Raw genomic sequence first — 17,365 nt, forward strand, 5'->3', positions numbered from 1 at the left:
CTTTCTTAAGATTGCCAGTGGGAGGGGACCCGCCTCCAGGGGGCAGCAGAGCCCTGCTTCAGAGGTCCTGCGTATGGGAGTGATTTTCCTAGAAGGCCGTTTCCTTAGAACTCCCTGCTGCCTTGGCCTCTCGGAACGGCAGGAGATCGGCGCCTGTTTATGGCTGCCGTTCCGGAAGAGATAGCGAAGCCCATGCTCAAAGATAAAAAAGGGTTCAAGGCCGATCGAGTGACTGCCGGCTTGGGGGTTTCCAGTGCACCTTGCAACTGTATTTGGTGGTCCAAAAGCACAAAACCCGGAGCAGATGACCAAGTGGACTCATAGTGCATTGTTCAGTGTATGTGGAAGCGCCCAGTGTCTAATTGTTAGGGGAATTGTAAGGGAGCTTTTCTCATTTCGGGCTCTCCCTCCCTGGAGAATCCCCCCCCCCTCTCTCTCTCTCTCTCACTCACTCACTCACTCACTCACACACACACACACACACACACACACACACACCGAATCTTCCAATGTTCAGTCTCTTGCGCCAAAAACGAATGCTGTTTTACGGCACTCGTAGAGTTTTTTTGGGGGGGGCTAGATTCTGCTTTGTTGTTGTTGTTGTTGTTGTTGTTGTTGTTGTTGTTGTTGTTATTATTATTTGGATTTATATCCCGCCACACCCCGTAGGCTCGTGGCGGGTCACAGCAGTCCTATCCCCATTAAAATACCCATTAAAAGACTTTAAAACAATCCCAACATGGCGGAACTTATTATTCCCACCCGTGCTATCAGAGTGGCAGGGAGGGTGGGGAGGAGATGCTAAGTCTGGGGGGGGGGAATGTTGGCACTCATTCGCTGACCCCGGCCTCAACCAAAAACCCGGCGGAAGAGCTCCGTCTTGCAGGCCCTGCGGAAAGCTGGTAAATCCCGCAGGGCCCGCAGCTCACCCGGGAGCTCGTTCCACCAGGTAGGGGCCAGGACCGAAAAGGCCCTGGCCCTGGTCGAGTCCAGGCGTGCTGTGAGAGATGGGGGTTCTTCTGGCCTTGAGGGCCTTCCCCCCCAGACTCCTCTCTCCCCTAACGCCTCTTCCTCCTTTCCCTCCCACCCCCTTCTTAAAAACCAGGAATTGAAGTTGGCGGGGATCGACGCCGGAGACTTGAACGCCAAAGGCACCAACGTCCTGGAGGAGAACAAAGCTTTGGAGGCCGAAGTCAAGAAGCTCAAGGACGAGCTGGCGTCCTCAAAGAGAGGTGAGGCTCCGGCGGAGGGTGGGCGTTTCCTTGGACGCTGGCCGGGGCTCATGGGAATCATAGTCCCAGGACATCTGGAGAGCCACGGTCTGGCCCCCCCTGCCCTGGTAGATGCCGCCTTCTCCCCCCTTTTGCAACTCGCACGAGAAGGAAATAGGTTGCTTTACATTTTCTTCCCCCACCCTTGCGTACAACTGCGCGTCCCATCTGGAAGAGAATGGAAGAGAAAGGCAGCGTCTATTTATAGCCCTGGAACTGGATGTCCGTGCGGCTTTCCGATGTACCGCTTTTAAAATGGCCCGTTCCTCTCTTTTTGTGTCATCGCTTGAAATAATCCCCTCGGCAGCAGGTTTGGGGGAATAGGTGGGCCAGCCCCGAAGGGAGCGTTTGTATGTTTTGCTTTCTCTGGAGTCCCTTGTAGGTGGTCGTTATTTATGGGGACCTGGTTGAGTTTTCAAGCCAAGAGACTTGCGGGGTTGGTTTGCCATTGCCTGCCACTGTGTGACCTTGTAACCTAAACAGGGACGGCCCGGGTTGGGATTTGGACGGGAGGCCACCGGCGAAGTCATTACAATGAGGTAGGAAGTGGCAAGGACACCTCTGTAGGTCTCTTCCCTTGTTCTGGATGACCAAGGCTAGGCCGATCTCATCAGATCAGATTTCTGCTTCCAAATCCTACTGCAGTATTTACTGAAGAAGAAGAAGAGCTGGCTCTTATATGCCGCTTTTCTCTACCCAAAGGAGTCTCAGAGCGGCTTACAGTCGCCTTCCCTTTCCTCTCCCCACGACAGACACCCTGTGAGGTGGGTGAGGCTGAGAGAGCCCTGAGATTACTGAAGAAGAAGAAGAGTTGGTTCTTATATGCCGCTTTTCTCTACCCGAAGGAGTCTCAAAGCGGCTTACAGTCGCCTTCCCTTTCCTCTCCCACAACAGACACCCTGTGGGGTGGGTGAGGCTGAGAGAGCCCTGATATTAATGAAGAAGAAGAAGAGTTGGTTCTTATATGCGGCTTTTCTCTACCCAAAGGAGGCTCAAAGCGGCTTACAGTCGCCTTCCCTTTCCTCTCCCCTGTGAGGGAGGGGAGACTGAGAGAGCCCTGATATTCATTCCTGCTTGGTCAGAACAGCCTTATCAGTGCTGTGCTGTGCCCAAGGTCGCCCAGCGGGCTGCATGTGGGAGAGCGGGGAATCGAACCCGTAGTTTGCAGTTGGCTTTACAGTTCCTCACCTTGCCTTGAGCCAGCATGGCATAATGATTAAGAGCAGCTGCCTCTAATCTTGAGAGCCAGGTTTGATCCCGCATTCTTCCTCCACACGCAGCCAGCTTGGGCGACCTTCGGCTAGTCACAGTTCTCTCAGAGCTGCTCTTGCCGATCATTTCTCTTAGAGCTCTCTCAGCCCCACCCGACTCCCAGGGTGTCTGTTGTGCGGGGAGACGAAGGGAAAGGTGATTGTAAGCTGCTATAGGACTCCTTTGGGTAATGACAAGCTGGGTATTAAAATGAAAAAAGCCCACTGCAAATGAAATAGCAGGAGAAGAAGGGTGGCAAAGTGACTTGGGCAGCGTCCGATCCGTCCCGTGCTTCCTTTGCCTCCCCCAGTCTTGCAGTCTTGATTTCCCGCGCTTCATGGGGAAAAGAGTTCTTTCTCCTGCAACTCCTTGGCACGCGCGGGCCTACAGATTTGGTTCAGGCTGTGCAAACGCCAGCTGAATGCCTGCCCGTTTAGGGTGTAGCTATGAAACAGTCTCGAGCGGGGAGAGGAATCTGCTCCAGCGGAGTCTTTAGTCAAGAGCGGTCGCTTGTGCCCTATAATATAAACCCTTCAGGCTGAGTACAGCTATTGTTTCAGGCTCCAGAGTCTCCCGGCCTGCAGGGAGCGTCGCTAGTTCCCTGCGGGTTTTTGGAAACTTCGCCTGCCATAAAACACCCGGGCTGGGGGGCGGGACACCCACCCACCCCTTACTGAGCCCTGTTTTTCGCAAGCTCCGGTTACGTTTTCTTTCTCCCCCACCCCTCAGCCTCGGTGCCTTTAAAATAACACGGCCGGGAGGAAAAAAAAACAGCAGGAGGCCGTTCTGGATTGCGGCCTCGGCCAGTTTGAGCCGCTTTGGTGGGTCTCGTGTCCAGAGCTGGCAGGCTGGGCAGGTTGACATCAGCCTGGGAGGAATCCTGGGTCGGGTGGCGGGCTGCCCTCCTGACCTTCTCGTCTCCTGGGGCTCATGTAACGACTCTTCCTCTGCCGGGCCATCCTGCCTGGCTGGTTCAGCTCGCAGGGTGTCCTGCAGTCTTGGCCTGGCCTTTTCCAGTTTGACCAAGTTCCGCTGCTGGTTTGGGAAGGGATTCCCAGGAAGTGGTGTGTGTGGGGAGGGGGGTATTTGATTTGCCAGGGGGAGCTTGACATCAACCAGCTCTGCCTGCCTGCCTGGGCTGGCCCTTACCTGCCCAGTGGCTTCAACTGAAGCGAATCTGCAGCCTAGAAATCAGAAGGAGGTAAAAGGGTAAAGGTATCCCCTGTGCAAGCACCGAGTCATGTCTGACCCTTGGGGTGACGCCCTCCAGCGTTACCACGGCAGACTCAATACGGGGTGGTTTGCCAGTGCCTTCCCCAGTCATTACCGTTTACCCCCCAGCAGCAAGCTGGGGACTCATTTTACCGACCTCGGAAGGATGGAAGGCTGAGTCAACCTTGAGCCGGCTGCTGGGATTGAACTCCCAGCCTCACGGGCAGAGCTTTCAGACAGCTGCCTTAACACTCTGCACCACAAGAGGAGAGATAGAGGCTTACAAAATTCTGCCTGGGATAGAGAACGCAGAGAAGAGGGCATTCCTCCCCTTTCGTACAAGACAAGAACTCGCGGGCGCTCCGTAAATTTAGGGAGTGGTTAGCTTAGAACAAGTCAAAGGATGCCCTTCCTGCAGAAGAAGGGATTTATTGCCGTGGGAATTGCTCGTGGGCACCAGCACAGGTAGCTCCAAGAAGGGTTTGGATAAACCTGGGAAGCAGAGGTCCATGGGAGGCTGGTTTACCTGTTGATTTGATTTATTGGTTTGATCCACGTACCGCCCTCCCAGCAAGCCGGATCAGGGCGGTGAGCAACAATAATAGTAACAGTAATGTAGTTTAAAATGAACGGACATCGTAAAGCCATTTAAAACACGTTCCGTAAAGAACAGCAGCAATCCACGTATGACCAGCATGAGCTCCATTCAGTGATGTTTCCGTTGAGGTGGTTTTTATAGGGGGCCCGCGGATGCTACAGGGTCACTGGCCCCACTCGAACGCTTGGGACTGTCCTAGCTCTGTCAGGGCCTGGATCTCCTCCGGGAGCTTGTTCCACCAAGTAGGGGCCAGGAATGAAAACGTCCTGGCCCTGATTGAGACCAGACATACTTCCAGGGGACCAGAGACTCCCATCTGGTTGAAGAAGAAGAAGAAGAGTTGGTTCTTATATGCCGCTTTTCTCTCCCTGAAGCCATTTTGGTGGTTAGCTCCGCCTCCTGTGGCAGCCATTTTGTCAGAATTGTGTCAGGTTTTCTCAAAGATCAGCCTTTACCAGCCCGGTTGAGATACCTCAGAAGAGCTGTGATTTAGTGTGTGTGAATTACCCAAGTAGCAGAAGTGCTGCCAATGTCTCACCGGCCTTCTCATTCCAGAGCAAAAGTTGCGCATAGCATCTTGCAGCAATCGGGAGCATGGTTTTGTTTTCTGTCTCCTACGCTCTTCCATAAGGACCTAGGGCGGGGCAGGGGAGAGAACCACTGGGAGGCTTGTTCTACCACGCTCACGGAAAGGCTGTGCTCAATGCGCCCCAGGGCACAGTGCAAAGGAAAGGGGACAATCTGCCATCCAGGGATCACAACCATTTAAGTAATACCCTATAGCAGGGGTATAGGAATGTAGCCTCTTGTGGCGCAGAGTGCTAAGGCAGCCGACATGCTGTCTGAAGCTATCTGCCCATGAGGCTGGGAGTTCGATCCCAGCAGCCGGCTCAAGGTGTACTCAGCCTTTCATCCTTCCGAGGTCGGTAAAATTGAGTACCCAGCTTGCTTGCTGGGGGGTAAACGGTCATGACTGGGGAAGGCACTGGCAAACCACCCCGTGTTGAGTCTGCCATGAAAACGCTGGAGGGCGTCACCCCAAGGGTCAGACATGACCTGGTGCTTGCACAGGGGATACCTTTACCTTTACCTTTATAGCAGGGGTGGCCAAACTGTGGCTCTCCAGATGTCCATGGACTGCAATTCCCGTGAGCCTCTCGTTGGTTGGTCTTGCCGTGTAGAACGTGGAGAGCCTGTGAGATTTCTCCAAGCCTCCCCGGAGATCCAGCGGCTGAAGGGGGAGCGTGGAATGTGGAGCTGCCCAGAGAAATCTATTTCCGTCCTGACAGGCAGGCGATATTGCAAACCTGGGGCCTTCGGCTTGGAGGGTTTTACAGCAGGGCTCCTCCTCCTCCTCCCAGAACTTTAAGGAGCCGTACGTGTAGGGTTTCTCGTTTTCTTCTCTTTTTTTTAATGTTATACTTTACCCTGCAGACTGACAAGGCAGAAACACTTGTCCAAGGTCGGCCGGTGAGCTGTGGGCAATTTGCTGGCCGTCCTAAGCAAAGTCCAGTCTTCTCTGTTGCTGACACGGCACGGGTGTGTCCTAATTTGACACTCATCTATTGGTTCCATCTCTACGGCGAGTTACATCTCTCGCCCGCTTAGGCAAGCCCTGGCCTTGGCAGTCCAGCCTGGCAGTGTCTCGTCAGCTCTCAGAAGCTAAGCAGGGTCAGCCCTGGTTAAGACTTGGAGGGGAGACAGCCAAAGAGGTCCGGGGTTGCTGTGCAGAGGCAGACAATTGCACAGACACCTCTGTCCACCTCTTGCCCTCCCCTGGAAGGCCAACCTGATCTCATTAGAACAGTGGTAGTCAAACTGCGGCCCTCCAGATGTCCATGGACTACAATTCCCAGGAGCCCCTGCCAGCAAACGCTGGCAGGGGCTCCTGGGAATTGTAGTCCATGGACATCTGGAGGGCCGCAGTTTGACTACCCCTGCATTAGACCTTGAAAGGATTGGCCCACTTACTTTTAGCCTTTAAGAGAGCAAAAAGAATAAAAATAACGCTTCTCCCAGGACAACAATGTGGTTGAAAATTCTGGCTGACTCCTCCTTTGCTTCTGAGAAGGACGCTACTCCTGGTAGTAGTGACTGTTTCTGGATAGGATGATGGTAAAAAAGGTAAAGGTATCCCCTGTGCAAGCACTGGGTCATGTCTGACCCTTGGGGTGACACCCTCCCGCGTTTTCATGGCAGACTCAATACGGGGTGGTTTGCCAGTGCCTTCCCCAGTCATTACCGTTTACCCCCCAGCAAGCTGGGGACTCATTTTACCCACCTCGGAAGGATGGAAGGCTGAGTCCACCTTGAGCCGGCTGCTGGGATCGAACTCCCAGCCCCATGGGCAGAGCCTTCAGACTGCATGTCTGCTGCCTTACCACTCTGCGCCACAAGAGGGTCTTGTGGACAGTTCTTGAGCATACTCTAAAAAGGAACATACAGCCTTCACCTGCCTGGGGGAAAACGCAGCAATGAATTCCCGAAAACCACTCCAAAACCCACTGCGAAATGGCCTCTAATACCGATATATTTTTTAAAATTTATTACACTTTTATACCGCCGTCCCTTGCGGCTCAGGGTGGCTCGCAGCGTAGATCAGCGTACAAGCTCCATTGCAAGGGGAGGTGAAGTACTCCGAAAATTAAGCTCAGGAATTTGTCTCGACCTTATTAAATGTTTCCACTGTTAAGCATATCACCCTTGAATGTGAACGATCGCTTGACAGATTGGCCAGACTGGAGATTGCCTTGCACTGTATCTGGTGGGGAGGGGTTCTGGGGGGCCGATTCAGCAGTGGAGATTTAACTGCCTAGCCTGAGGGTCCCCAACACGGTCCCCATGGGCCCCGCGGGACTTGCCGGCACTTTTTCCCTGTGCCCACCGAGTGTTTTTAGAGAACAGGTGCAGCCACTGGGGCTTTGGCTCAGCTGGAATTCCGATTGGCCAGGAAGACTTTTTTGGAAACTGCTCTGGCAGCAGCTGCCATTTTGATAGATACAGAATTAGGGCAGATGTTTCTGCCTCTAGCTCCCTTGGGGGGGACGACTCTGGGACAGAGGAGTTTCCGTCTAGCAACAGTAGGAAGAGTCTGTGCACAGGCCTCATGGGAAAGCTATAAAATCTCTTCTGGGAATATCAGGAGCGCCATTGATGTACCTGTGCAAGAGGGGCTGAGATCTTCTGTGGGCACTCCAGGGTCATTTGGGGCCGGCCTCTTCCTCTCCAGAGAGCCATTGGCGAGATCAGAGTTCCGTGACTACTCGAGAGGAAACGGTAAACCCACGGCTCGCCGGGGATGTGTGGAGAGGGATTTTGACCTGTGTCTTCTTCCTTCCTCCCCCAGCCTTGGAGAAGGCCGAAAGTGAGGCCTTGGCGATGCGCAAACAGGCCGAAGGACTGACCAAAGAGTACGACCGGCTGCTGGACGAACACTCCAAGCTCCAGGTGCGCGGGGGGAGGGAGTGGGGCATGCAGCAAAGATCGGTGATCCAGCTGGAATCTGACTCAGGGCCTTGCTGGCACATCCAAAGGGGGTTGTTCTGAATCTGAGGGGGTCTTCTGGACTGGATTCCCTTTCCCTTCTGGTAGAGAGGTCTCCCACAAGAAGCTTTGTTTTTTCTCGGGCTGATCTTGCACAGCATTTTGGGTTTCTAAAGCATTTGTCGCCGGAAGTGTTGGGGCGGAAGGAAGGCAGATGGCCCCGTCCCTCCTGGTGGGCAGAAGGGTATCTGCAGAAGAGAAGTTTCAACTCTGGCTGGTTGGGTATTCTATGAGCCCCCCGAAGAAGAGACCCAGTTTCCAGTGGAGGGAAAAGAGGCCTGTAATCTTTAAAGAGGACACCATCCCTTTAAATTTTAAACACTGTTTCCAAGCTGTGGCGGAAGGGGGAGCGAACTCCGAAGGCATTTAAAGGGCTCGCAGTCTATTTAAATGCCTTCCCCACACTGAGAGCTCACTCCGAAGGCATTTAAAGGGCTCGCAGTCTATTTAAATGCCTTCCCCACACTGAGAGCTCACTCCGAAGGCATTTAAAGGGACTGAAAGCCCTTTAAATGCCCTCTAACTGGGACTATGCGGTGGTCTTGAAAAATCCTGAATATTTTTGGGATTTTTCGAGCCAGCCAGAAGAATAGCCCCCTCCCCTTTCGGTCATTCTTTCGGCTCGAATTTGCAGACCGCACACCCCTAGCGATCCTGACACTACTGCACACGAGTTGAAAAACGGTCTGCTTTTGGTTCCCAGGTAGCCTTTCTGTCCTAATAGTTCCTGTTAGAAAGAAAACGGCAAGGCCCTCTGGTCAGCTCCTCCCCATCTGGGCCCTGTCTCCAGGCCTTCTTGGCAAGCGACCTGCCACGCTCTGTCCCGCACGTACGCTAGTCACAAGATGCCGCCTCAGGAGGGAACTGATAAAGGTGAATGAGGCGGGCGTGGCTTCAGCCTTGGGCTGTCGCATCCCCAGGGAGTCCTGAACAGCAGGAACACTGAGCCCCCTTTACTTTCATTTTGGATTGGGGGCAGAGCAGGGAGGGGGGCTAAACAAGCTCGGGTTTCAGACTGTGTCAGATGTACACTGGAAACAAAGCAGTGTAAGTTAATGGGTGTTTTTATACTCTGATTTGAAACTGTGACAAGGGGTAGACTTGTTAATGAATGCAATTGTGTAGTCCTCAGAAGTGTGAGACTTGGAACCTCAGAAGGGCCCTGCTGGGTTAGACCAGGGGTCCACCGAGTCCAGCCTCCTGCCTCACACAGGGGCCAGCTAGTTCCTCTGGAGGGCCAACAACAGGGCAGAGAGGCCGAGGCCTTCATAAGAACATCAGGAGAGCCCTGCTGGGTTAGACCAAGGGTCCACCGAGTCCAGCCTCCTGCCTCACACAGGGGCCAACCAGTTCCTCTGGAGGGACAACAACAGGGCAGAGAGGCTGAGGCCTTCCCCCGAATTTTCCCTCCTGGGTCTGGGATTCCCTGGTTATTTCGGAAGATTTCCCTGAAATATCTCCCTGGCTTCAAGGCCATCATATCTGTCTTCACAAGTCCTTTCAAGGTCTAGAAGACCTGTCCCCACCCCAGTTTTTGGCCTGTGGGCATAAGAGATGGCCCTTGTCCTCAAATTCACTTGCCCCTCGCCTGTGCTCCAAGAATTGTTCCTTTTGAACGTATCACTGAATGGCACTTAGATCTACCAGCTCTTTGTTTATTTTTCTTATGCTAGACCGTCTGGTGACTTTCAGCAGGACAGGGGAGAATTTTTGATTCCAGGGGGGTTTCTGCGGGCATGTAGCGGCATGCAGCTAGGGTTGCCAACCTCCAGGCGGGGCCTGGAGATGCCTGTTCCCTCGTAAGAAATGGCTGCTTGGGAAGGTGGGCTCTCTTGCATGACACTTCACACTCGCTGTGCTCCACTCCCAATGTCTCCAGGAATTTTCCAACTCAGAGTTGGCAATCCTGTGTCCAGCACTTGGTGAGAGCCAGTTTGGTGTCGTGGTTAGGAGAGCGGACTTCTAATCTGGCATGCCGGGTTTGATTCTGCGCTCCTCCACATGCAGCCAGCTGGGTGACCTTGGGCTAGTCACAGCACTGATAAAACTGTTCTGACCGGGCAGTGATATCAGCGCTCTCTCAGCCTCACCCACCTCACAGGGTGTCTGTTGTGGGGAGAAGAAAGGGAAGGTGATTGTAAGCTGCTTTGAGACTCCTTCGGGTAGAGAAAAGCGGCATATAAGAACCAACTCTTCTTCTTCTTCTTCAGTGATATCAGGGCTCTCTCAGCCTCCCCTCCCTCACAGGGTGTCTGTTGTGGGGAGAGGAAAGGGAAGGTGATTGTAAGCCGCTTTGAGACTCCTTCGGGTAGAGAAAAGTGGCATATAAGAACCAACTCTTCTTCTTCTTCTGCCATTTGCAAGCACATGGCGCTTCTGTATATCTGTCCCTGGGGCAGGAGGAGTCGGGTCTCTGCCTGCTTGGGCCCATAGGAAGATTTGAGTAGGAAACAACTCCCAGCCAGAAATGCTGCCAAATACGGTTAAAATATCCAGGACCTAAAGAATTGTTTCTGCCCCACCCACCCCATTTTTTGTATCACCCTGGGCCTGTCTGGTTCTTTAGCTGGAGCTTTCGAAAATAATGAATGAAACTTTTATTCCAAGATTTTAAAATATAACCGCGATAAGGAAGAAGTTACAGAATACCAGATAAGTCAGGAGGAGTGAAAGAAAGAGAGGAAGAAAAGCAGCAGAGAGGCTTCCAATTATAAATCAAGTGATTTGAGAATATATGGAGGAGTTTAAAACCACTCTTTTTTTTTTTACTGCATTATTTCGCTCTTAGTCCTCAGAGGGAGCGTTCTGAATATCCCCCTTTGTGTTCTCCCGCCTGTTCTCCCGCCTTCTCCTGCAGATCATAGAATCATAGAGTTGGAAGGGACCTCCTGGGTAATCTAGTCCAACCCCCTGCTCTATGCAGGACACTCACAACCCTCTCGCTCATCCACTGTCACCTGCCACCCCCTTGAGCCTTCCCAGAATCAGCCTCTCCGTCAGATGGCTCTCCAGCCTCTGTTTAAAAATCTCCAAAGATGGAGAACCTACCACCTCCTGAGGAAGTCTGTTCCACTGAGGAACCGCTCTGACTGTCAGGAACTTCTTCCGGAAGTTTAGGTGGAATTTCTTTTGCATTAATTTAATCCCATTGGTTCTGGTCCGTCCCTTCGGGGCAAGAGAGAACAACTCTGGTCCATCCTTTGCATGGCAGCCTTTTAAATACTTGAAGATGGTTCTCAGATCCCCTCTCAGTCGTCTCCTCTCCAGGCTAAACAGACCAAGCTCCCCCAACCTTTCCTCCTACATCTTGGTCTCCAAACCCCTCACCCTCTTTGTTGCCCTCCTCTGGACACGCTCCAGCTTGTCTACATCCCTCTTCAACTGGGGTGCCCAAAACTGAACACAGGACTCCTGTATTGGCTTTGACCCCCCCCCCCTTGCCTCTTGCATCCCCCTTCCAGCTGGTCTGGTCCGGCTGCCGAGCCAAATGCCATCTTGCCTTCCAGCAGGCCTAAAAATAGGTCCTGTGTGCAGCTGGCCTATCCTCATGACCCTGCAGGGAGGCTCTCTCAAAACCGCTGAGGCAGCAGAGGGCCCGTGGGCATCCAGGGCAGGAGGAGATGGGAATGTGGCACATGCCCCCTGCTATTTGCGTGCCCCAGATGGCAGCTGCCAGCTCTTCCACCAGAGCTCCTTTCCTGCACCTCGTAGTCAGGAAGCTGGAGGCTGCCAGCGCGGATATGGTCACCGCTCTTCGCTATTTTGAGGGTTTCGTGACTTTTTTTGTTACGGGATGTATGTGTGAGAGCGAGCAAGCAAGCATGTGCCCCTGAAATGTAGCTCTTCAGCTGTTTGTCGAGCAGCATGGAAAGTTGGGGGCTGTAGCCAGTGTGGCCTCCTTGGCATGGGACCAATCACGTTGCTTCCATCCTCCAGGCCTTTTTCGGCAGCTCCCATGTGCCATTTGCAGGTTACATAGGAAAGATTGCTGTGTGGAGCTTGGTAGGCTTTCTGCCCCCCTATGGCTGGCGTGAACAAGCCTTCATCCCTCCCTCCCTCCCCGAGGGGGGACCACAGAGTTCCCTGCTAAAACAGTTGACAGAATGGCAGGCATTGGGATGGGAGACTGCTGGCAGAGCCTCTGCTTGGCATGTGGGCAGTCCCTCTTCAGTTAAATGGATCAGGCAGGAGGGTATGGGGAAGATCTTGGCCTGAGACCCTGGCTCAGTGGCAGAGCCTCTGCTTGGCCGGCAGAAGGTCCCAGGTTCAATCCCCGGCATCTCCAGTTAAAAGGACCAGACAGGAGGGGATGGGAAAGACCTTGACCTGGCTCAGTGGCAGAGCCTCTGCTTGGCAGGCAGGAGGTCCCAGGTTCAATCCCAGGCATCTCCAGTTAGAAGGACCAGGCAGGAGGGGATGGGGAAGACCTTGGCCTGAGACCCTGGCCCAGTGGCAGAGCCTCTGCTTGGCAGGCAGGATGTCCCAGGTTCAATCCCAGGCATCTCCAGTTAGAAGGACCAGACAGGAGGGGATGGGAAAGACCTTGACCTGAGACCCTGGCTCAGTGGCAGAGCCTCTGCTTGGCAGGCAGAAGGTCCAGGTTCAATCCCCGGCATCTGCACAGCGCCCTGGACTTACATGGTGATCTCCCATCCAAATTCTGACCCAAATTGACCCTGTTTTGTTCTCACGATCTCATGATATCGGACTGAGCTATCCTTTACAGCCAGAGCAGGGCAAAAAAACTTCTTATGTCCCAGGGCTGATCCGACCTGCCGTAAGATTCCTTCCTGATCCCACAGTGGGGTGGATCCAACTCCTCTCCATGCCCTCCATCAAGCAAAGTTTACGTATTCACTTATTTAAATAGTCAAGGTGTCTGGGACTTTACAGTTCAGAAAAGTGGTGCTGAAGGGCTGGGGGGAAGATGAGTGAGGTTTATAAAATTATGCCTGGGGTGGAGAGAGAATTTTTTCTCCATCTCCCAAAATGCTGGAACTTTCCCTTCTGCATTCCATTCCTCCCCTCCTTCCCTCTCCTGCCTCTCCCTGGTGTCTTGTAGGCTGGGTCCTTATCAGGATGTTATGGCTGTAAAAAGCCTGCCTTTTGTAGGGACCTCCCACAGGAGGGGGGAGTACCAGGAGAAATATATGCAAAGATCTGTACCCCAAACCACAGTTCTGTCAATGCCTTGAATGAGTTCCCTTGCTTGGCTCAATAAGTGAAACAGGAGTTTACTTTTTGGCCTAATGAAGATCCTCACAGCTAGCGGTCCCCAACCTTCATCTGGTCGGGGACTGCCTCCGGGGGTGGGGGAGAGCCAGCGGCCCGGCTGCCGCAGTTTCTCAAAAATGCGCACGAGCGGAACTGCCACGCATGCACGTTCTGGCCACCAGGTGGCATTAACACACATGTGCAGAATTGCCGCGCATGCGCGTTTTGGCCATCAGGGGGCGCAAACGAGCATGCGCAGCAGTTCCGTGCTGGCCTCTTTCCCCCCTCTCGCTGCAGGGGGGGGGGAGGCAGGCGCGGCTGCTGGCAGCCCAGTACAATGGCCTTTGCGGCCCAGTAATGGGCTGCGGACCGGGGGTTGGGGACCCCTGCTCACAGCTACTAGTCATGGAGACTGAGGGGAACCTCCACATTCAGAGGCATTAATCCTCTGAATCCCAGAGCCGGGAAAAGCCCTCGGCCTCTCTGCCCTGTTGCTGCCCCTCCAGAGGAATTGGTTGGCCCCTGTGTGAGGCAGGATGCTGGACTAGATGGACCTTCACTGGTCTGACCCAGCAGGGCTCTTCTGATGTCCTTATAATCCTCTCGCTGTGGGAACAAAGCAGCATTAATACCCGAGTGACATATAGCTGTCGTTGGTAGAATGTTTTCAGTGCAAACAAAGCCAGTCGGTTATAAAATCATAGAGGTGAAAGGGACCTCCAGGGCCATCCAACCCCCTGCAGTATGCAGGAAATTCACAACTACCTGCCTACCCACAATGACACCAATTCCATGCCCAGATGATGTCTTCCACCCCACCCCAACCTGGCCAGTGTGGCCTGGAGGAAATTTGCTTCCCAGCCCCAAAGTGGTAATTGGCATTTCCCTGGGGATGCAAGAAAGGGCCCCAAGAGCCAAGCATGGACACAAACCCTTCTGCCCACCCACTCACAGTCCGCCTAAACTCACAGAACCAGGGACCTCTTGGGTCATCTAGTCTTCCAAGAATGGAGAACCCATCCCCTCCCGAGGAAGCCTGTTCCACTGAGAAACCACTCAAACGCTCAGGAACTTCTTCCGGGTGTTGAGACGGAATTTAGAATCATAGAATCCTAGAGTTGGAAGGGACCTCCTGGGTCATCTAGTCCAACCTCCAGCACTAGGCAGGACACTCACAGCCCTATTGCTCACCCACTGTCACCTGCGACCCCCGTCAACCTTCACAGAATCAGCCTCTCCGTCAGACGGCTATCGAGCCTCTGTTTCAAAATCTCCAAAGATGGAGAACCCACCACCTCCTGAGGAAGCCTGTTCCACTGAGGAAGTGCTCTAACTGTCAGGAACTTCTTCCGGAGGTTTAGCCAGAAATCCTTTTGAATTAATTTCATCCCATTGGTTCTGACTCAAAGGGTAGGATGGAGGGTCCAGGCCTCACCCAACCGCTGGGAATCCTATTTAATCCCCAAGGGCCGTCACTCTCCCATCTTCGTTGGGCCCATAAGCGACGAAGAGCTGTTCTGTTTTTAACATGCTGCCTGAGAATCTAAATCTCATGCTGTAGCACAGAAGTGGGCAAACTATGGCCTTCCAGATGTCCATGGACTACAAGTCCCATGAGCCCCTGCCAGCATTGTATTGAGAATGGGATTATATTGTGAAGGGAATGGGATTATATTGTTATAGTTTTTTCCGCTGTATCTTTTTTAATTTGTGTTTTATGTCTGGGGTTTTAAGGTGAGTTTTAAGGGGGATTTTATGCAGACTGTTGTAACCCGCCACGAGCCCTTTGGGAGGAGTGGGTAAGAAATTGAAGTAATAAGAAGAAGGCCAGAGTCTGAGTCCTCCTTGAACCCCAACAAGGTCTCATTCAAGGGATAAGCTTTCACGCGGAAGCACGAAATAAGACTTTGTCGGTCTTAAAGAGGGCTGCTGGACCCAAAACATCGTCCCGCTGGCGTAACTTGTACACCCGTCCTTCCTGTGCACGGCAGAAGGCAGCCCGATGTGTCACACCCTTGATCAATGCGCTGAAGAACAAAACACCTCTGACCTTGCCAAAAGGCAAAAGACAATGGGTCCATGCCATGATCTCGCGTCACCAGCCAGCGGGGAGCCTTTCTCTTGTGTGTGTTTGAATATGCCGTCTTGTGACTTGGCCGTTGTCTGCCAGCAGTGACTCAGTCCTGTTTGTGTTGGGTGGCATTCTCCCCAAGTAGCTGGGAGCTGCCTGCTTTGCTCTGCCCTCCCTCCCTCCCTCCCTCCCAGGAGTCCTAAGAATCAGGGCTCCCTCTCCTATTTTCCACGAACAGCAAGGCCAATCCGGTTCAGCTTTCTGATATCCTCCGTTTTCCTGTGTGTTGGCACTCCACAGTGCCCCAGACGGACGGAGGCTTAAATAGGATTTGAGTAGCACCTTCGAGAGCAACAAAACTTCCTTTGTCGTGTACAATGTCAGGAGAGTTGACTCTTGAAAACTCATTCCCTGGAATTCTGGTTTTTTGCGGAGGGGCTACTGAACGCGAATCTAGCTGTGCTGCTACAGACCAACCCACCTGGGGGGAAAAGCTCTGGAATATATGTTTATTTCTCTTGGTTGTAGGTGCATCAATGTTTCAGAAGTAGCTAGCCTCTGAATCCCAGCGCCAGGAGGCAGCATCAGGGAAAGGTCTCGGCCGTTCTACCCTGGGGTTGGCCCTCCAGAGGAACTGGTTGGCCCCTGGGTGAGACGGGAGGCTGGACTACATGGACCCCTGGTCTGATCCAGCAGGGCTCTTTTGATGTTCTTAGGAAGGTTTCAGCCTCTTTGCCTTGTTGTTGGCCCTCCAGAGGAACTGGTTGGCCCCTGTGTGAGACGGGAGGCTGGACTAGATGGATCCCTGGTCTGATCCATCAGGGCTCTTCTGTGGTTCTTATGAAGGCCTCAGCCTCTCTGCCCTGTTGTTGGCCCTCCAGAGGAACTGGTTGGCCCCTATGTGAGATGGGAGGCTGGACTACATGGACCCCTGGTCTGATCCAGCAGGGCTCTTCTGAGGTTCTTAGGAAGGCCTCGGCCTCTCTGCCCAGTTATTGGCCCTCCAGAGGAACTGGCTGGCCCCTGTGTGAGACAGGATGCTGGACTAGAGACACCACTGGCCTGATCCAGCAGGGCTGACGTCCTTCTGCGTGAGAGCCTGTTTTCAAACTTGATTGCAGCTCCTCCTTGGAGGCCTGCGACCCCCCTGAGTTAAGACTGCAGGAGGACTAATCCTGACCTCTCACCTGCCCTGAAGACATCCCCTTGTTCTTAATTCTGTATTTTACCTTTTGTATTCCAACAGGCCTCGCGCGACGGCCCCAGGGACAAGAAGGAAGAGTGAATTTGCCCCCTTGGCACTCCTGGCTTCTCATTTGCTGGTTGCTATATACGTTCATTCCCCCGCCCCGTCCCCCGGGTGTGGGGGGCGTAGTTGAGTCCTCTCATTCTGGACATCGGTTTTTTTTGGGGGGGAGTGCTTATTCCTCATCCCCCCCCTCCCTCCCCAGGCACGCTGGCTTTGAGTGATTGGTTAATTCTTCACACCCCTGCTTCTGTCTGCCTTCTTGAGACCAGCTGTGAGCTTTCCAGCAGGGAATTAGGGGCCTGATTCTGCAACGGGGAAGTTATTGTTTTGGGTTGGGGGGGGGGGAAGACTTTTGGGGCGAGGCAGGAGGGGGCTGGGCCACGAAGGGGAGGTTTCTCCGGCTACTCTCGCGTGTACTCTGCCCTCCCCTCCCCTTTCTTTCTCGCCTCCCCTCCCGTTTTGGGTTGCGCGTTGCTCCCTCCAAAGCTTTACGGGGAGCACGAAGGGGCATGCCGCCGCCGGGCGCTAAGAAAGATCTGCTTTGTACGTCCCACACCCTCTGTGATTTTTTATATCTATGTATAAAGGACAAGGTGTTTGTACAAAGCGGCTCATTAAAACCTCTGGAACAAGACGGGCATTGTGGTTTGTGACGGCTTGGTTGTGGGGGGGGGGGGTCGTCCTTTCCTGAACCCTTCCTGTGGCTCTGTGGGGTAAGGAGGAGGGGTGTGTGTTTAGGGAGGGATTCGGTCCACTCCTGCCCTGCTGGCAAGCCCACCCCGGCCACCTCTTGAGGTCAGATGTCAGCCTCCCAGACCCCCAGGCTTCCCCACAGCATCTCTGCTTGTCTCCTTGGTCTCAGCTTGGCTCCTCTCTGCATCCGTTTGGGCCCCACCTCACCCTCCCCGGGTCGCCCGACTTCCAGCAACAAGGTGGTCCTGTGCCCGGTGCCAGGA

General features: G+C 53.6%; 1 protein-coding gene across 2 annotated transcripts in view; it reads left to right on the forward strand.

Moving 5' to 3' along the window:
* The window catches only part of BCAP31 (B cell receptor associated protein 31), a 46,296-nt gene extending 29,253 nt beyond the window's left edge, over positions 1-17,043 (forward strand). For both annotated transcript variants that reach the window (XM_077329651.1, XM_077329652.1), the window contains exons 6-8: positions 1,106-1,232; positions 7,679-7,779; positions 16,407-17,043. In XM_077329651.1, the coding sequence (XP_077185766.1) occupies positions 1,106-1,232; positions 7,679-7,779; positions 16,407-16,445 (267 nt within the window). In that variant the 3' untranslated portion in view covers positions 16,446-17,043. The remainder of the gene's footprint in view (positions 1-1,105; positions 1,233-7,678; positions 7,780-16,406) is intronic.
* Positions 17,044-17,365: the final 322 nt, after the last annotated feature.

This window comes from Paroedura picta, chromosome 3 (genome assembly GCF_049243985.1).
Source record: "Paroedura picta isolate Pp20150507F chromosome 3, Ppicta_v3.0, whole genome shotgun sequence".
Lineage (NCBI taxonomy): Eukaryota > Metazoa > Chordata > Lepidosauria > Squamata > Gekkonidae > Paroedura > Paroedura picta.